At 36.9% G+C, this 20,294-nt stretch overlaps 3 protein-coding genes and 1 long non-coding RNA gene across 4 annotated transcripts in view; 2 read left to right on the top strand and 2 right to left on the bottom strand.

The window, feature by feature from the left end:
- LOC144629064 (splicing factor 45-like) overlaps positions 1-4,898 on the bottom strand; it is a 126,727-nt gene extending 121,829 nt beyond the window's left edge. Inside the window, exon 1 of the mRNA XM_078487234.1 lies at positions 4,894-4,898. The gene's annotated coding sequence lies outside the window, so the exon portion shown is untranslated. The remainder of the gene's footprint in view (positions 1-4,893) is intronic.
- LOC144629081 (archaemetzincin-2-like) lies at positions 1,110-11,441 on the bottom strand. The gene is made up of 7 exons (XM_078487267.1): positions 10,946-11,441; positions 10,021-10,125; positions 8,349-8,506; positions 4,324-4,437; positions 3,369-3,477; positions 2,687-2,769; positions 1,110-1,758 (listed from the first exon to the last, which is right to left on the bottom strand). The coding sequence occupies exons 1-7, from the start codon at positions 11,433-11,435 to the stop codon at positions 1,666-1,668; spliced, it is 1,152 nt and encodes a 383-aa protein (XP_078343393.1). The 5' UTR covers positions 11,436-11,441; the 3' UTR covers positions 1,110-1,665.
- Positions 11,442-11,766: 325 nt separating this feature from the next.
- Positions 11,767-20,294, top strand: part of LOC144628979 (WASH complex subunit 4-like) — a 47,810-nt gene continuing 39,282 nt past the window's right edge. The window contains exons 1-4 of the mRNA XM_078487116.1: positions 11,767-11,821; positions 11,894-12,033; positions 12,895-12,948; positions 13,425-13,490. Coding sequence (XP_078343242.1) covers positions 11,776-11,821; positions 11,894-12,033; positions 12,895-12,948; positions 13,425-13,490 — 306 coding nt within the window. The 5' untranslated portion in view covers positions 11,767-11,775. The remainder of the gene's footprint in view (positions 11,822-11,893; positions 12,034-12,894; positions 12,949-13,424; positions 13,491-20,294) is intronic.
- LOC144629263 (uncharacterized) lies at positions 14,979-19,516 on the top strand. The gene is made up of 3 exons (XR_013566331.1): positions 14,979-15,218; positions 17,916-17,966; positions 18,930-19,516. It is a non-coding gene; the product is annotated as an uncharacterized LOC144629263 (long non-coding RNA).

Genomic DNA, 20,294 nt, shown 5'->3' with positions numbered 1-20,294 from the left:
TGAAAAAGCACGAAAAAAAAATACGGATATTTCCGACTACTGTCGGAGAAAACATTGCGTAAACAAATCGTTACACTCAAGCTGCGTTTTGTCTAGGCTCGGCGAGGGTCGGATATCAAGACCCAGGATTAAACAAAAGCCACATATACAGTGAATGCTTTCGAATTATATTTGAAGATGAAATACGAAAGAATTTTGCTGTCTTTGACTGAAATTCCACTCGAACTGCGTAGATACTATCGCATGTTGTAAAGCCGATTCATGCAACATTGCTCTCAACGCGATGTAAGTGCTAGTGATTATTTATTCGTGTTTTAGTTACGCAATCCATTGTTTGTGCGACGCTTTTTATAGATCGCCTTTCAGACACACGTGCGTTGAGATAAGAAAGCTGACATGTCACTTTTAAAATTGTTATATAACGTTTGTAAATGTGACAAGTCACGTTTTTTCCACGAAATCGCAAGTGATCACCCACAGCGGAAAGTAATCCCTTGAGAAATTAAAACTGTCCCTTGAGAAATTAAAAAAGTCCCTTGAGAGTTTACAAATATGTGGATCCAAATTTTGTCTACTAACCCCTATTCTACCATTTTTGCTTGTAAACAAGCAAAAACGTCGAAAAAACCAGGGTTGATGAGCCTTTTGTCTAATCAGAAAAAAAGAGGACGTGCGATCATTTTGCGCCCTAGCCGAATTTCACAATATTATCAAGAGGGACATTCATAGGCAGCGGAGCAGGGAGGGGTGGGGGTGCATAGGGGGCTGTAGCCCCTCCCAAAAAAATTAGGGGGTTCAGCCCCCCCCCCCCCCCCCCTCAATTCAGTGTCGAAAGTAACGCTAGCGCAGCATAAAATTGGTTTGACAAGACAAAAAGTCTTTTATCAAGATCGTGCTTGGCGGAATATGGTGTAGAACTTTCAACGAAACCCATTTCCCCCCAAAACGCTACTTACCTGTTAAGATTGTATTAAAAATTACCTGTGGAGCAGTCAGAGTGTATGTTTCCTGCCCTTCGTTGTCTAAAGAACAACTCAAAAAGCACCATGAAACAGGATCGTCTAAGCTGCCTCGTCAACCATTGTCAAAAATCGATTACGAACGCACCGGACACTGTTAACGGCATTTTGGGAAATTTGAGTAGGGATGCAGCCCCGCGGGTGGGGGCGGGGGGGGGGGGGATGGGTGGTATGCAAAACGCACCGCAGCCTCTGAAATTGATATCGCTAAATTCGTGCTCACTGTCAGCCTCTGACATCGCTATCCTGCTCACCAAAAGAATCGCGGCTTCTGGGAACAAAAGTGGGTAATACTAATGCTAAAACGGTTAAACGAACAAAACATTTTTTAAATAGATACTTTTAATTTTAACATCACTAACAAAAACTCCAATACTCTATTTGTAAATAAACGGTCTATGAAAGAAATATAAATAGATTTTTCTCGGTAAACTTCCGTCTATTTTCATAACTAAGTAATAGCTAATAAAGTAATAGCTAATAAGGGGATTAGGGGTGAAATTGAAATCATGCAGCTTGCTTTCCACTGATGCAACGCAACTTTTCTTCTATACTTTTTCTCTTACAAGACACCTTGAACCTTTCCGGCCGTTTCTCCACGTCAGCCGAAAATACGTTTGATTTTGCAGGCTAGATTGATTCTGGTTTACTTGCCATCAGATTCAGAGATGAACTTTAGTCTTGCCTCAAACCACCCTGACTCTTTTATCATCCCATGTCTTTTGAAAAACTCAAGCAGCTTGAAGAGAAAAAACATTATTATACCCAATGACTGAATGGACTTACATACATAAGACTATTAAATAGATTTAGCCAAGCCTAAAAGCGGAGCTCCCCGGTTTTTTCATCGCCCTTTTTGTAAATCTGAATTTACTGACCGTTAACAGAAAAAAAATGCACCACTTGAGCCTGCGATCCAAATCAAACCATTACTTGGTCAGCGGCAAACTTCAAAACAGCAGTTGACCTCAATGAGTTCTATTTGTGAGCCCGTAATATGGTCATGTGATACTGGTCAGCGGATACCCTGTTTTGACAGCTGTCAATTGACTATGACATGGATGTCCAATATCAAAGACGTAAGCTGACGTTAACCATAACCTTAAAGCTGATTTCCAGTCCGTACTGCGCAGACTCGGGGTTTGTTTTCGTTTTTGATTTGAATTCGTTGAAACGTTACACTTCGTTGACAGCATACATGAAGTTTTTTAGTCCGCCATTACAGTTCGCATCGTTCAAGAATTTCCGATGAGCTGAAACGTCGGTTTGAAATAGCGTCAAGGTTCTTCTACTTGTTATTATTTGTTCTGCAAGGATATCTGGCGTTAATAATGAAGAAACAGGTAAGTTTGTCACGTAATTTTTAGTTTTGTTTTGTTTGTGAGGCTCACATAAACATTGCAGCCGAGATTGCGCAGTACGGACTGTAATTCATCTTTAAACCTATTTCTGGAGTATGGCCGCCATGTTGGGGCGCCGTCGTCGCTAGGGCGCACGCGCCCGCGAATGATTCCGCTAGCCAGGATGACCATGAAAAACCAAAAGCATGGTTTTGTTAATTTCTAAAGGTATGGGGCTCTTCATTGCGGCCCTTTGGGCCGCTGGGTGCTCCGCTAACATAAATGGATGAGCCATGCTACCACAAGGGAAACCAAACTACAACTTACCTTTTTGTATCTATCAATGACGTCAAAGCCACAGAGATGCTGCAGTTTGTGAAGATCAACTGGGCAAAGATAGATTGGCTGAGCTGCAGAAAAGAAAACAAAAGAAAATGTTCAACTTGCACATATATCATCGTTTACATATAAAATGTTTCTATCTTGTAGTTTGACTTTGTTCTTTTTTGCACGTAATAGCCACGCCATCCCGCGATCAATCTGTAGGATGTTCACCAACTACTTTACCGGGCGCTCGGGCTCTTGTTAAGCGCGCGTCCGCAAGGAATAACTAATTGCATCTTCTTTGCCAATGTTAACGGTCTATTTTTTGACTACAAATGTTGCATTGAGTGTGATACCATTTTGGCTACATAGAGTGCGTTATAGTGTTGTTGTGGATACGGTGCTATCCTCAGGATAAATCACTATAGCGTAGTATGTTCGGTTAGCACTTGAAGTGCTAACAGAACATATTACGCTATCACTGGATAGTGATTTATACCACGAATAGTGTTATTCACCCTTTGAACAAACAGGATGAGGTGTTTAACGCAAAGATCATATCAGGCGAAAACGAGAAAAGCAAAGTAAATATGCGTGAGAATTTCATATTCCCGAGTTTTACTCAGTTAAAGTATTTCTTACTTGGTACATGGTAACTTTGGAAAATATAAGTGACTACACTTACAAAAATCTTCACTGAGATGTCCTGAGCCATTCATACAACATGAATACCAGATGCAGTGATCCACACCTAACAGATGAGCAATCTCATGCACCAGTAATTTGCAGCTTCTCTAAAGATAAAGAAAAACGCAGTCAAAATTGTCAAATATATCCAATGGTGTTACCGTAGACAGGTTTTTTTTATGCCCATGCATATTCGAAGTGCTACATTTTAGATCACAATTTTTTCTGGTCTCAATTTAATTTTTTTAAAGGCCATTGCGTAACTGAAATGCCAGTTATCAGACATTGGCTAGAGGGCTTTGATTGGACCGTGGCTTTGCTTACCGATACTTGACACTTAGACTACGAGCCCGAGTTTTTTTTTTTTTTCAACAAGGCGCTCATAGAAAACGAGAGCTAGTAGTCTAATTGTTTTAGTAGAAACTCTAAATGATTGTAGTCCAAAACCTTATACTTTTAAGCCAAAAACAAAAAAAATAACCCTTTGAAGAGTAACGCCCATGCAATCGTGTTCTATCGGTAAAAGAAGACACTGGAATGAGCAATCAAATTCGCGGATTTTCAACAGAATCGATCCGGATCAATTGACAGTCGATCCGGATCGACCTAGAATTGATCCGGATCAATCAAGAATCGATCCGGATCAATCGACAGTCGATCCGGATCGACCTAGAATCGATCCGGATCAATCAAGAATCGATCCGGATCGCTAGAATCAATCTGGATCGATCCAGAATCTATCCAGAATCATCCAGATTGATCCAGAAGCGATCCATATTGATCCAGATCGAACCGGATCAATTCAGAATCGATTCGGATCGATCCAGAATCAAACTGGTTTGATCCAGAATCAATTCCGAATCAAAATGGATCGATCCTGGTGCAAGACCTATGTCAGATCAATTCATTTCCATCACTTGCAAGTCATTGCTTAGCTAGAATTCGTTGTTTACCTGAAGAACTATTTGCTTCTTCTTTACTGGATCAATCTGTTTGGCAGGCCAGATGTCATACCAGTGTTCAGTGGAAAAAGACAATGATGGATCATATCGAGCAAAGCTAAAAACCTAAAATAATGTTAAAAATGAGATTTTAATACATGCTTCTAGTTAATACAGTAAAAACCACGAGTAAAAACCTTTATTTTTCCAAGTGAACCTAAACAGGTTCTTACAATAATGGTTATTAGCACAAATTTAGGCTATATATGTAGGTTCTTATTTTCCGAAGAAAAATTTTATTAACGTTTATTTGGTTTAACAATTATAATATTTTACAGTTTTCAACATTGGTATTAACATTTCAACTGGACTGATAAGACTCCTACTAGGTGTCTTTAAAGAGGATCCAGAATGTCAACTTACCTTATTTTCCTAAAAGTGAACATCCTTTATCAATTTTAGAGGATACGAACCTATTTCCAGGGTGTACAACTGGCAAAGTTTAGCCAAACATGCTCTTAAAATTAGGTTCTTACTTGCGGGTTTTTTACTGTATTGTGCAGTTCCATAAATTATCCATACCTCCCCCATGGAAGGAATTTCTCCTAAGACCCCCCACTCCCTCTGGAAATTCCAATTAAGCTTCATACATTTCCTGAACCCTTTTCAGACTGAATATTTTTTAGGCAGAAAATGGTTCTCAGGGCTACGAAACAAAATGCTTTTATCAAGGAGTACAGTCTACAGTAATATACAGATGTTATATACGGTTAGAAAGCTTATAAAATTCTGAACATTTTTGATCCAAAACATAAACAAATAATTTATATTCGTTTCCATGGTGACCGATAAACATACATAATTTATGCAAGTATGCAAATTAAAATCAAAACTTTTAGGTTTGAACGAATTTTCTCAAGATGTTTTGCAATTTTTTCTAGGTAATGTATACATCATCAAAAAGGCTATTCGTTTCGCACAATTATTTAGCCAACAGCGATTTCCTATAATTTATACAAAATAATGTGACTTTCACTCTAGTATAACATAGGGAGAAACACGTGGTAGCAGCTCCGAGGCGGTCGGTATAAAACGCAGACCATGCAGACGGTGCAGACCGTGCAGACGGTGCAGACCGTGCAGACTGAGTAATTTTTTTTCTTCTTTTTTTACATTGTGTTTCACAAAACTTTTCACGAACGGTTTCCGAAGTTCGTTTGAAATTCGCAAAGTTCGCTACGAACTTTAGGGGGAATTTCATTATGTAGTTGTCAATCAAATTACGAACTTCGAAACGAAATTGTGAATTTCACGTGCAACGAAGTTGAAAAGTTGAGGAGTTCGCAAGTTGAGAAGAAGTTCGTCCAGTTTGTTTAATTTGGTGAAATGAATCTGTTCACGGTACAAGGAAAGGCAATTTCAAGTCCAGGAAGGCAGGAAATCATCTAAAGTTGGCTTCAAGGTCAAGGATTATTTTATTTAGCTTCCAGCTTGTTGAGTTTTCTTCTACTGTCAGAGAGCGCGTTACACTGTAAACATTGGAACATTTTAAGTTATAGGTAAAACGAACTGGTCGGATATAGCAGTTTATTTGTTAAGTTCAGGTTTCTAGTTCAATTTTATAACGTAAACAAATGCTTCGGTTGGTAGTTATGCTTTGGGAATACAGGGTACCGGTTTTCTTGAGAAATCCCCCAAAAATTTTTACACTGTCCTTAATAATAAAATATAAGTAATTCGTAAATAAATACACATTTCAATTGTTCCAAAGCAAGTGTTGTTTATTAGTAAAAAAATTTTTTAACCAAAGCTTATTTTTTTGCAAATATAAATTCTTTCAGAGGAACAGAGTTTATCACGAACAGACAGATGGCGTGACTTGCGTGTTGTGTAAACACAGAAGTATAACAACACGGAATTGAAAAGTTCTGGTTTTCCGCAGATTTTCCAAACTGATGTGTATTCAAGAAGGAAAACGTTTTTTTCTCTTTAGAAGATTTTTACGGCACACACAAACAGTATTTTTATATGTAAACCGGTTCATCTGTTGAAATTTTTTCCTTCGAAACTGCACACGGCAGAACTTGTAATCTATTTTTAGTCGGGTGTCGGGTGACATTGGGAAAACTCAGTTGTAACATTCACAAACCATTTTCAGGGCAGCCTTGCTTTTTAGTCCGTTGATGTCCTGCCTTACTGGACTTGGGATTGCTTTTTGCTGTACTGGGAACGGATTCATTTCACCAAATTAAACAAACTGGACGAACTTCTTCTCAACTTGCGAACTCCTCAACCTTTCAACTTCGCTGCACGTGAAATTCACAATTTCGTTTCGAAGTTCGTAATTTGATTGACAACTACATAATGAAATTTCCCCTAAAGTTCGTAGCGAACTTTGCGAATTTCAAACGAACTTCGGAAACCGTTCGTGAAAAGTTTTGTGAAACACAATGTAAAAAGAGGGAAAAAAAATTACTCAGTCTGCACGGTCTGCACCGTCTGCACGGTCTGCACCGTCTGCACGGTCTGCAGTCTGCAGTCTGCAGTCTGCATGGTCTGCGTTTTATACCGACCGGCTCCGAGGACAGCTTCCAGTGAGCTTCGAATCGAATCTGACAATTTAACTTGGCCAAAATGTTCAAACAACCATTTTGAAACTTCGTCTAAGACATTAAACAAAATATACAATGAATTCTTAGCTCTATCTACTCTTCTAGCAGCGAAGGCCTGTGACATGAAGGCAAAGGTTGAATCGATCCTTCAGAAAAAGTTCCGTCTCACAAAATAAATGAACAACGAGCCAGATGCAGTTTCCACGATCGTCAAAATCGTCTTCCAAGCTTTCTTCGTCCTCCAGATAACCTTCTAGCCCACAAAACAATTTCTAAAGCTTGATCAGTATTAAAATAATCTGGCGCCATGTCTTTTCACAGATGTAAACAAACGTAGAGTGACGAAAGCGAAGAGAAATTGGAAATTTTCTTAAAAGCAAAATGGCCGACGCTCCTGGGCCAACGCCAGTGTTTATGTAATTGAATAACCGCTGTATAGTTTTCCCCAGCACTGCAGCTTCATACAAGCACAATTTACCTGTGTAGGGGACGGAAAAATGTTTCGACTCTGAAGGGGTCGAATTCGACCCCACTCCTCCGAAAAGGGTTAAAGTTTGTGGCCTTTGAGACTTCTCCCACCCCTGGGAATTTCTAATCCCTTCTTCTGTTGGGGGAGTATGGACATTTTACTGAACCACACATTGCAGATCTACAATATAGATTTCATTTAGAGCTACTCAACATGTCAACCCTGGATTGCTTTGTTGTATAAAACGAGACTAAAGGCGTTGAATTTTAATAAAAGCTGGGGTTGATGTCATGTAGGCTTTGGTAGATTGTGCTACTAAAAGTGGCATATTATGCTACTAGCAGTGCTCAAAATGTTGCCAAATTATGCAAAAATTATGCCTGAATTCCCAAATTATGCTTCTGATTTCCAAAATTATGCTCACAAAATGACGTAGATTCTGTACATAGAGGTGCGCAATAACGACACCAAATTATGATGTTTTTCAAATAAGCTGTTGTTGTAAATTTATTTGTGTTTTATTGCAGTTTGTCACGGCCGTCAGCTGTCCAAATTAGCTGCTCGCATCTCTGAACCGTTTGTAAAATGCCTCCAACGACTTAACAATCACAACTGTATAGCTAAAACACGCATTGCAAGAACAAACTACCTAAATTTCATTTATTTCTGTAGAAAGTACACCATATTTACTAAATTTTATGAATTTATGCTCCAAAAAGTGCTAAAAATTGCTAATTATGCTGTGGCAGTGCTCGTTTCACAAATTATGCTTTTTAGCTCCAATTATGCCAAAAATTATGCTAGCACAATCTACCAAAGCCTAATGTCATGTCACTCTATGTGTATTACATTTGGCCATAAAGCTACTTTTTGCCATTTTGTTTTACAATGCATCTCTGCTTCTGCATGTAATAAGTTTTACTGGCCTATGCTTTGCTTAATGTGTTAACACTTACAGCAACTCTCTGGTTTCCAGCTGCCAGACCAGCCACAAACAAATCAGTGTCATCCTCGTACAGATCTACCATGGTCAAACCAATTAGGCACAGAGCGTCATCAGCAATCTGCTCCCGAAGAAGATTATGGATGCTGTCAACTTTGAGTTGAATGTGCCCTGATGGAGCATTTTAAAAACAAGCATTTACAAGAACATAATAGATTGCAATTATGTGCATAATGCCAAGGTTACAAGGTTTATTAAATGGTACATTTCTCTCAAATTCTCAATTGGCTTTATTTATTTATAGCATTTCCACTCGAAAGCTCATCATCAACAAATGCCTAAATTACAATATTGATTAAAAACTTAAGCCCTGGCCAAATTTGCATGCATTGCCAAGTCAATACAAGTTTTTCATTGTTTGGCCACACGCAGGTCTTGCTGTTTACTTCAAGTATTGAATTGCAGTGCGCCTAGTAGCATTGAAATGGCTTTTTTGACAACTTGTGAGCACTTGCCAGTAAACTTGGGAGTCCATTTGGCCACCCAACACAAGTCTGTAGGCAGGTTCAACTTGCGACAACTTGCATTACCAAATGAAATTTTCCTAAAATTAATATATAATTTGATTTATTTATATTAAATTAATTTAATAACTATTAATTTAAAAACTAAAATAAAATTTTAAATTAAAATTTAATTACATAAAACTAGCTTTAATTTGATTTCAATTCAAAATCAAATTTAAATTAAATTATAATTAATATAAAATTGAAAAAAATAAAATAAAAAATGAAATTCATTTAAATTCAAAATTAAATTTAAAAATTAAAAAAATAAATTAAATTTAAATTAAATTAAAATTTAAACGAAAATAACATTTTAATTAAAATTCAAAATTAAATTAAATAAATAAAATTAAAATGAAATCAAAATTAAATTAAAATTAAAATAAGTAAAAATTTAAATTAAATTAAACTTAAATTAAAAATAACTTAAAATTAAAATAACATTTAAACTAAATTAAAATTAAATGAAATTAAAATTAAATTAAATTTAAATTAAATTAAATTTAAATTAAATTAAATTAAAATTAAAAATTAAATTTAAGTTTAATTAAATTTAAATTTAAAGGAAAATAAAATATTAATTAAAATTCAAAATTAAATTAAATTAAAATTGAATTAAAATTTAAATTTAAATTAAATTAAAACTAAAATTAAATTAAAATTAAATTAAAATTAAATTAAAATTAAAATTAAATTAAAATTAAATTAAAATCAAATTAAAATTAAATTAAAATTAAACTTAAATTATAAATTAAATTAAATTAAATTAAATTAAATTAAAATAAAATTAAAATTCAATCAAAATTGAGTTTAAATAAACTTAAAATTAAATTTAATTAAATGAAATTAAAATTAAAACGCTGACTCTACCCAAACCAAGCACCAATTTTGTTTTTAGTTTTTTTTACTGAAGCTAGGTTGAAAAAAAAGAAATATTTCTTGTCACAAAGTCTGAAAAATGTTTAGTAACAAAGCTTTCGACTGTCTCACACAGTCTTCGTCAGCGGCACAAGACATTGAAAAGCTTCATTACTAAACATTTTTCAGACTTTGCGACAAGAAATATTTTGTTTGTTTTCCTGTCCAGATTTATTTTTAATAACAAAAATAATTAATCACCATGAGACCAACGATGATTCAGACTTTGTCTACATGCTCTTGTTCTCTTTACTGATGAGGCTTTCACTTGATCGTTTAATTCATGACTCCAGCATACCGCACCACCTAGAAGAGATAACTTTATTGTTTAGTACTAGTGGTAACCACAGGTTAAAAAGTGCGGGCCTTGACGCACTTAGAACTGAAAGGCACTGACTGGTACGAGAGTGCGTAATGTTAGATGGCAGTGTCGATAAATAAATGATAAAATGGACAAAAGAAAATGGTATTCCGAGTAACGCGTCACGCAAGGAATGCATGTTTTTATCATTTCCTATTGCAGCGAACCAATCTATGTTGTTGATTACACAGTTTTGTGAAGTGTAATTGAGCACTCGTTGTGAACTGAAATATGTTTTTTCTCAGTCGGTAAACTCGCTATGTTGTGCTTGCCTTTTGTTAACGTGGCGCGATTAATGAAAAATCACTGGAGCACCTATGAAACAATGTCTACAAATTGTAATGTCTGCAATCTTCCATGTGACAGAAGCATAGATTTTATGTGACAAACTGTTGAGAGATTGACTCATTTTTCGCATTCTTATCGTTCTTGGAGAAGAGATTTTTCTCTCCCGGTGTTAAGACAAACTATCGTGATTGACACATTTTTCGCGTTCCAATCGTTCTTAGTGAAAGAACAAAATTTTCAACTTCCGGTTTCTGTTTGCCTATTATTAACGTGGCGCGCACGCGTAAAACGCAATCGGCTGGTCACTGTCAAGATTAGGGTTGCGGGCCTCTCTTGGGCCCGAAATTACAAAAAAAGACATGCCTGAATTTTTTTTTTAAAAAAATATTTAAATATAATGTCCTTCTGTCTGTCTGTCTAGTATATTTTATAAATCTGGGAGAATTGCCAGGTTTCCAAAAGGTGTCCTAGTCGTACCTTTCTCTGTGGGAAGTTTAAGTTTCACTGCTGGTAGAACAACAACTGGCAACGAATAAAAACGTTTCGTGTAGTCCGCTAAGTCTTCAACACTGGGATTACAGTCCGAGCCACCCTGTTCAAAATCTCCAAGCGGCAAAATGTAAATTTTTCCATCTGGGTATCTATCTTTTAGGTTCTTTCCCTCTGGATTAAATGTTTGTTTTGTGTACTTTACTTTACGACCTGAAATCCAAGGACATGTTCTCAGATAGCTTTTAAAAGACTGTCCTTCCTCGTTGTACTGAGCAAGCCAGTCGTCAAGGCTCCCGGGCTGTGGAATCTGTTGAAAATGAGCATTCTCTGGCCCCGGTTCGAAAATATTTGAAATCGTAGATAATCCTATTGCATTTCTGCTTTGTTTTGGTGTTGGAAGACGAAATCCCGCCGCAAACGACACTCCAGAATCCTGAAGTTTTCGCTTTCTTGTTCGACGTACAGTATCCGCCATGTTGATATCCTATGTAACCAGGCCAAAGACGAGAAAATGAGTGTCAATTAACATCTGTGGAGGGAGAGCTTAGTAGTCTGATTTTGTTCTGTTGTGAAAAACCGTAATCTCCCATTTTTAAGTTAACCGTAATGTTCTTTACCTGAGCTGTACGGTTTTTCATAAGGGAATAATAATTTATAAGTAATTTTGATTGAAATTTGCCGATTTTTCTTCCCAAAGACTTCCATTTGTGCGTTTGAATAAAGTATTATTATTGGTAATGCTTGGCCCTAACCCCCTCCCTGTTGGGCGTTGAATGACAGCATTGAGGATTTGTTTATCACGTGATGATTCCAAGATGGAGGAAGGATGGCACTTGGACGCATTCGATGACGGTTCTCTAAGTAAGTTTGAACGCTTTAGACGACTTTCGATTTGAGTCGTCAAGCGTTAATCTCAATCTTTATTGTCCGTAGAAATCGTCGGGGAAGCACAATTGAGGAAATATGGACAGTTTCTGGAGGAATATGCGTCCCAGTTAAAAGCTATCGAGGATGCGCTGGACGATTCTGTCGGAGATTCCTGGGATTTTACTCTGGATCCCATTGCTCTGCAGGTAGGTTATGGTTTAAAGTAAACGTACTTGTTTGATAAAAAAATCGGATTAACAGCGATCTAAATCTAACATCTTTTGTTTCCGGTCTGTATCGCTTGAGTGAGGGAGAACAGGGGGACCGGAGGGCCCGGGGGGGGCACCCGGTATTTTTTTGGGTGTGGGTGTGCCGCTGGGAATTTGAAGCCCTTACCCTATACCAGACCATGTTCAGTCGATTTTTGCAACCCTATACTAGACTAGACACTGAAAATCCCTACCCTATCCCAGACTTGCATTTTGTTAGAACTGTATCATTATCAGTGTTTTAATGGACAACCATCTGTGAACAAGGATGCCGCGGATGTCTCTTTCTCTTCCGAGTTTCTGGACTATATTGGTCATACCGTCGATCGGTTTCCCGGCAAATGCTACCCTTTTCTAGACCAAAATTCTCTGATTTCTATACCCTATCCCAGACTAAACTGCTCGAAAACCATACCCTTCACAGCGGCACATACCTATATAGCTCATGTATGGGAGTGCCCCCCCCGGGCCGGAGGGTAGGAAGGGGTGGGGGCTTGAAAATTCTTTTGGAATATCCCAATGTTGCAAAATGTTGACCTATTTTTCTTGGTTCCTGTCATCTTGGGAATTGTTCTTCTTGCTCTAGCTCTTTTTCAACTTTCTGTAGACAACCCTGCCCCCATTTACTCCTGGGTCCCACAGCTCTACCCCCTCCCCCCACCCCAACTTCATTTTCAACACTCAGAGATGCCAAGACTGGTGTACTGAACATCTAAAGGCTTGTATTATTCTTTCAATAAAAAATTTACTACTGAACAGTTAATTCAATTAAATATATTTTTTTTCCTTTTTGACTAGACATTGCCATATGAGCAGTCCAGGCTGCTGGAACTCATCAAGACAGACAACAAGGTTTGGAATGTTGAATTTTGTTTATTTTGACATTCTACAAAAAAATAATACGACACATAGTCATGGATGGTCAAATGAGTTTTTCAGGTCACAGCAGGCTTTAAGCCAGGATTTAAAAAGTGGGAGTCCACAATTTTTATAAGGCCTGACTTTGTCCCCATAGGAGGGCCCGAGGAGCATGCAAGGTGTTTTTCTGCAGTTATGAGTGCAAAAGTATCTAAAGATTTCCAAATTTGCTAAAAAAAACCTCTGTATGAAGGTATTCATATTACGTTTCTCCGAAAAGTGGCCGTCCATAGGACTCCTGGACTCCCACCTGGCTAAAAGCCTGGGTCACAGTACAAGTTTATTTGGGTTATGGCCAGGTGATACGTGTACATGTATGCATATGAATTCAGATAACAGATCATTCAGTATCTGTACGTACTACAAGTTGTTTTGACTACAGCAACTTGATCACATTTGTTCCATTTTAGGTTTTTAACAAAGTAGTCATGGTGTTTGCTTCCTTATGCCGAGAAATGGACCAGCTGAAACATGAGGTGACAGAAAATTTTGAAATAAAATTCCTTGTACATTGTAAACCCAGCATTAATTGACAACCCTTCGTTAGTGGCCACTTGGCCACCGACTGCTCAAGTTTGGTCGGTGGTGAAAAATTTTAGTTGCTAAATTAAGCTCATGCTTTCAATCCCTCTACTCACTTCGGTTCTAATTTAGTTGCCAGCTCCAAAATTTTAGTTGCCATGGCGACTAAAATGTTCTTAGCTTGGAGGGCTGATTGATCATTTTGCATGTTCATCCTGTTAGAGGCCTTTGCCTGTGCTTTTGTTTCTTGTGTCCATTTAAAGGCAGTAGTCAAAAAATTTAATTCAATATAATTAATTAAGATGGGTTAGTGGTTTGTGCTTCAGATTCTTGATCTAAAAGTCCGATGTTCAATCCTTGGCATTGTTCATTCAATTTATTCACATGTGGCGTGTCTCATTTTATCCAGGGGTATAGAGCGGTTTTCACTTTAGTGTCGAAAGTTAATCGGTTTGCTTTGGTTTTGCATTGCTACGCTTAGTGATTGGCTCAAAAATCTCGCGCCACTTTCTCAGCCAATCAGAACTAAAACCAAAATCAATCATGACTCGCTCGTCCACGTTTTCCCGCGCTTCGTGCCAGCTATATGTATTTGCTTCGAGTTTTGATTGGCTCACTGGATTGTCTGTGTTCTTTGTGGTTGGCCAGAGTAATAACTTGGTTTTGGTTTTACGAAACTCAATTGAAAACTGCTCTAAATACATGTAGATACTAAGTACTAGTTATTGGGGCAACCTGACTAAAATAATGTGTGATAACCTGTCAAGGACTAACATCCAACCTGAGAGAGAGTTAAATGGGTAGTTGTCATGCAATGATCACTGCTATGTAATTATTGTCATTAAGAATTATAATAGCGGAGCTCAAAAGGCACCGAAGGCGCCTTGTGCGTAGCCCCATAGGCAGGCAAATGGTATCCTATCGAACCGAGAAATTTTGGTTGTCGCGTACGTCCGTACGATAGTACGTACGCACGGATTAGGCCTGGGAACGAGCTAGGCTCCGGTGGCAACCCGCGTCTTTTGGCGGGAAAAATCATTACTAATAGACATGATTGGACGTCTTTGTTATGTCAAATTGACAGCTGTCAAAACAAGGTTTCCGCTGACCAGTATCACATGATCATATCGCGGGCTCAGATGTAGAACACATCGAGGTTGAATGTTTTTTTAAAGTTGACCGCTGATCAAGTGACATTTTACCATTGAATCGCGGGCACAAATACTTTTCTGTGTGGAATTACATGAAGCGGGAAGTGAAATTGGGGAGGTCCGCTGGTTGCTGTTCGCACGGCTAAATAAAATTTCATGATACGCTTATTTGAACTATCATCATTTGAACTTATGGCCATTCTGGTTTCTACCTAAACTTTCGTGAAACGGCAAGGTTTAATAACAGCAGAATTTTGAGTATGGTTCAGAGTTAAAAGTCAGGAAACAAACTCACAACATGCCGATTTACCAAGCGTACGAATGAGTTCACCGAGAGGGATCCGCGATTATATTAAAAGCACACGACAGTTTATTACCGATAAATTATTTCTGGATGTATTCCTCGTTTATCCCGGGATAGCAGCCAAAGAAAACAGATTGTGAGCGATCGAAATGGACGTAAATCTTCCAAGCTACTTGTTGAGTTTAAAGCAAAGACGATCAAAGACAAAATCCCGTTACGAAAACAAGGTAAGCTAAGCTTATTATTGATGTTCCTTTTTTAACAGATTAGAAAAGTTTTTGTTATTTAGATAACAAGCTTTCCATCTAATAGCACTCGTTCGTGTAACCTGTATGTCAGAACAAGGGCATACAACCTTATTGAAATTCGTTTTGTCTTAAACACGAGTTGTATTCAAAGCAGACAGCTTCTACTGCGATAAATTTGTTTATCCTGTAATTGAATCACCGAAGTAGGAGGAAGACAGCACGCAGCAAATTTCCGGTTACACTACAAGATCAAAATTGACAAGTGTATTTGCAAATTTGTAAGAATGTGTTCGAGTCAGACACAATAGGGGACATTGCTTAGCCTTAGCGAAATATAGTTTTCTCAATGACCTATACTATTTTTTACTTAGAACTTTGCTTAGTTTTCCTTATTTTAGTGAGTGAAAATGTTTTGTGAAAGTTTTGTATTTATACATGTAATCTGATAACAGCCGTTCTGGGAATAAATTGATAATTTTATTCATATTTTTCCAGGCATAGACAATCGATAAACCAATAATCGATAACAATCCATAGCAATCAATATCAATCTTTGTATTGTTTTACTTAATACTAACGCCATCTAATATCTTTAAGGTAATTCCCTAGAAATAGAACTGCTCATAGATTTCCAACTAAACTTTGCCAGTTGTTTGTTTACCTTAAGGGAAGTTAAATTTTGAATTAAAAAAGGGGGTCACCGTATTCGTTTAGGAGCAGGATAACCTTGTATTTACCATATAATTCCTTATATTTCCTTTATATTTTTTTTGCGAATACTGCTGAAAGTGCATCTTTTCGGTGATAATGTATTATTCTGCCATAGAAATTGATCTGTTTTTTTTTTTTTATAGAAAGAATTTGATCGCTAATTTCGAACTAACAGAAAAAATGATCTAGGTCACCGAACTCGTTTACGAGAAAATGATGATTTCTCTCTCGCGCGAGCCAAGCCGCATAGAAAAAAGCCACCATTTTGTTTATCTGCGCGTGCTTATTACGCGTAAAATTCTGCACAGTAAGCAAGGATGCGCAATGTAATACTAGGGAATCACCTTAAAATGAATATACATTTACACCTCCAGGGGCTCCTTGGTATAAGTGATTGTTATTGATTACTGTCGATTGCTACTACCAAAACAGGTAGAACGCGAATTCAAAAACATTAGTAACGGTTGTTTTTGGCGCCAAACGGCAACGATCTGTGTCACGTGGCTGTGCTTGTCAAATGAAAAAAGGTGAACGTACATGTTGTGGTTTAATTTTATCTTTGGTTTAAAATTTTTCAAACCAGTTTGATTTTTATTTCCCTTTGTTTCAGATTATGATAATGAATAGGAGACAATGAAAAATAAAAACCAAACGGGTTTGAAAAATTTTAAACCAAAAACAAAATTAAACCACAACATACACAGTCACATTCCTGAACGTTTCATTCAACATTTAATGAAGCTTTCGATGATGGTGTTCTCTGTAAACAGCAAAGGCAGGACATTTATATCAGGAAAACCAATCGATGACAGCCTAAGAGGCAGTATAATCGACATGATTATTGCTGATGGCGGCCCGAGGACCACATACTACCGAAACAGGTATAGCGCAAATTCCAAAACATTCGTAATGGTTGTTTTTGGCACAAACAACGAAGTCAGAACGCAAAGGAATGTAACCATGTGCGTTTACCTTTTTCATTTGACAAGCAAAGCCACGTGACGCAGATCGTTGCCGTTTGTCGCCGAAAACAACCGTTACCCATGTTTTTGAATTTGCGCTCTACCTGTTTCGGTAGTATCGATTTTCATCGATTTTCTCAATCAATAACAATCGATAATTTTTTTTTCTGTGAGTTCTATTGTTATCGATTACCGATTATCAATTTGTGATTCATATCAATAGATATCGATTGTATCGACAGATTTGAGATATCAATTTCTATCGATTGACTACGCCTGGATTCTTGTAAATTACAATAGAGAAAAAAGCACTAATATGTTATGTGTAAGATCATGAACTTTTTTATGTTATAACAACCAAATTGATCAGTTATAATATAGGATAAGGACTTGCCCTGTGGTCAACAAGCAGCTCTCAAATTTTGTTGGCCTAGGACAGTGCATGTGACACTATGTATTAGCAAACTTGTGACTGTATAATTAACTTGTAGTCAGATGATCATGATATGCCTGGGCCTTTACCCATTATGCAAGCAGGCATGAAAAATTAATTGCTTGACAGGAAAATCTACTTGCCCCGGACAACCAGAGGGGAATTGTGGCTATTAGCATTGCTATCTTGATGGTTGTGACTGGTACAATTTTTTAATCCTTTCAAAGTTTTCCAGCCTAAAGCAGTGACTAATCAGATATTTTTGCCTGAATTATTTTTTCTACAAGAGTAGCAGGTTAGTTTTCGATCCTGAAATAAAAAAAGTTTAAAATGTGCCTGTCTGCAATGAGGAAAATATCATTTAAAGCAAATTTAAAATACATTTACATTCAAATGTACATCAAGGTTTGCGAGGTTAATTGAGTGACCGGTATTTATGGAGGTTGTAAGAGGCAGTTTGAGTTTATCATTAATTTCATATAAGCAAATCTGTTTCATTTCTAAAACTTGCTATATTAGGATTTCCATACCTTTTATGGGTTTTTGATATTGTGTACATTTTGTTTTTAGTGAGGGAAAACAGGAATTCAAGGGGTGCAGTTAATGTCTGTGATGATGAAGGTAAGTATTACATTAGTGTCAGTTTATACCTTTGTTTCTCTAAATGCTCTATGACAGAGTTTAGTTTATGTGAATCTACATTAGAGCATGAAACTTGTTTTTTAAGTGTAAAATTTTGGGGTTTGAAAAATGATAAGTGTTTTAACTGCTTGGTAAGTTTATGTTTCCTTAAAATCATGGTTCCTATTTTGGAATTTAATATACACAATTTACATGTAACCGCACATGTAAATATACATACAAAATGTAATGTTTTCATTGTTCAAGAAAAGAGGGGATGGGGGGAGGGGTAGGAGGGCAAAAAAACCCAACAAGATCTGCTACCTGACCCGACAAATTACTGAAATACTTGTAATTATTTTGTGGGAGAAGTGCAAATTGACCTGTTCAAATTCCGCTTGTTAACAGCTAATCTTAATATCTACATGTAAGCTTAAGCCCTAACCTAACATAAATTGTCTTGTTGTGGTACTAGGCGAATAAAGAAATAGAATTTTAACTCAGCTGAAATTTCACAGTTGGGCTTGTTGATGAGCCAGCGTAGTGTTTTCTTAGCTACATCACTAAGAAAGGGGAGAATATGTAAGCTTTCGTGGAATTAATCACAGTGCTTTCAACAGCACCTGTCAGAGAGCAATATACATGTAAGAGTCTTAAGACACCTCATTTAATAGGGAAATCATGAATTTCAGCCAGTGATTGACCCCAAAACACCCACCAAAGCTTAGTTATATGCCAGGTCTTTTTGATAGCACTATTTATGCCTTCAGTAGGTCAAAGGATTTTTTTGTTTCTGAACATATCCCCCAACACAGTCCCTGGCCCAGGCAAAAATTGGAAAAATATATCTCTTTTTTATGCATCTGCAGAGTGTTCTGAACAATTTAAGCTAATTTAAAATTATAAACATTCATTTGATGCCAATGATCATCAACAAATCTTATGTCTTTTTGCCTTTTTCAGGGTTAACACGGGTAGCAGAATTTCCACAGAGTTGCAGACACAGAAAGAGATAAATGAACAATCAGATTATTATATTTTATTCTTCATTGCATGTACAAATGTACTGTCTGTAGAATACAATTTATTTATAAGGACAGGTGTAATTTTAAAGTTGATGAAATAAAGCCAGATAAGGTACAATCATGTACATAAAAAAATCATCATGCTACCTAAACATTTAATTCCCAGTGCCCACACTGCAAAGAACAATAATTATGATAATGAGATACACATTTCATCAATCTCTTAATGCCTGGTAAAATGGTAAAATGGCATGGTAAAATTTTTGCCAAGCAATCTATACCTGAGTTTAGAACTACATGTAACAAACAGTATTTATGCCTCTCCAGAATTTTTGCTAAGTTTACATGTAATAAAGCTAAGGGCAAAGGGACTAGTAAAGGAAAAAGGTGTTATCGTTTTGGGGACCCTATTTGGCAGAATGACATCTGGAATGTCAATATTTTGCTTGCCACTACCTTTTACTGAGTTTGCTAGCAGGAAGCTGTTATTTTTGGTGTTAGGGACCAGTCATTATTTATGTAGAGGGGGGGGGGGTCAAGGCTATTTCAGAGTGGCAAGAGGGGGGGGGCTAAAATATTTTATAAAGATTTAGGGGGATCAGCAGTTTGAGTTGGGTAAAACAGTTAAATAGAAGAGTGCAAACACTATAAGTGAAACAGTGACGCTAAATTGTACAATTTTATGCTATAATTTCTATTGTTTTCTTTTGTTTAAACTCCACTATTATGTACAACTTTAGTGATTTGTATTTTACAGAAATACTGTTTGCACTCTAAACTCCATTGTTATCTCAAGTTTTAGTTAAATAAAGAATCCAGACCTATCTGCTTTAATATCTGGTTTGACTGCAATTATTTCTTTTTACAAAATGATTATCACTGCAATAGCCCAAGAAGTAATAACACATGATATAACAACAAGAAAGTAGTTCTTTTACACTTAAGGAAAATCATTGGAAAAGAATTATATTTTGCATGGTTACCGGTATTACATTTGTGTTCACCATGAGAGCATAATTTGTAAAAACTATCACTTCCAAAGTTAAGGAGTTAATAATTGAGGTATTTTTGCTATACACATAACTCATCCAAAATTTGCCCTATTGCTGAAAGAGTATCCAGAACAAGTGTGCAATTAAGATTGTATGTAACATGCATTTAATAATTACTTAAGGCATATAAAGGGAGATATGAGGTGAAGGGGGGGGGGGTCATCACGTAAATATAATAAAGAAGCAGGGGTCACTTGCTACTTACATGGCCTGGAGGGGGGGGGGGCCTTACCGAAATTTTGATCTTTCCA

The sequence above is a fragment of the Oculina patagonica genome, chromosome 10 (assembly GCF_052425735.1).
Source record: "Oculina patagonica isolate OP01 chromosome 10, crgOcupat, whole genome shotgun sequence".
Taxonomy (NCBI): domain Eukaryota; kingdom Metazoa; phylum Cnidaria; class Anthozoa; order Scleractinia; family Oculinidae; genus Oculina; species Oculina patagonica.
The sequence above is the reverse complement of the archived record's forward strand: the minus strand, read 5'-3'. Positions and strand labels throughout refer to the sequence as shown.

What these genes read in the sequence shown, in the direction of transcription:
- LOC144629081 (XM_078487267.1), bottom strand. Translation starts at nt 11,435, where the DNA reads ATGGCGGATACTGTACGTCGAACAAGAAAGCGAAAACTTCAGGATTCT. An exon ending in TAAACTTCCCACAGAGAAAG is followed by an intron (nt 10,126 to 10,945) that starts GTACGACTAGGA and finishes TATCTCTTCTAG; the next exon opens with GTGGTGCGGTATGCTGGAGT. An exon ending in CTGGAAACCAGAGAGTTGCT is followed by an intron (nt 4,438 to 8,348) that starts GTAAGTGTTAAC and finishes ACATTATTTTAG; the next exon opens with GTTTTTAGCTTTGCTCGATA.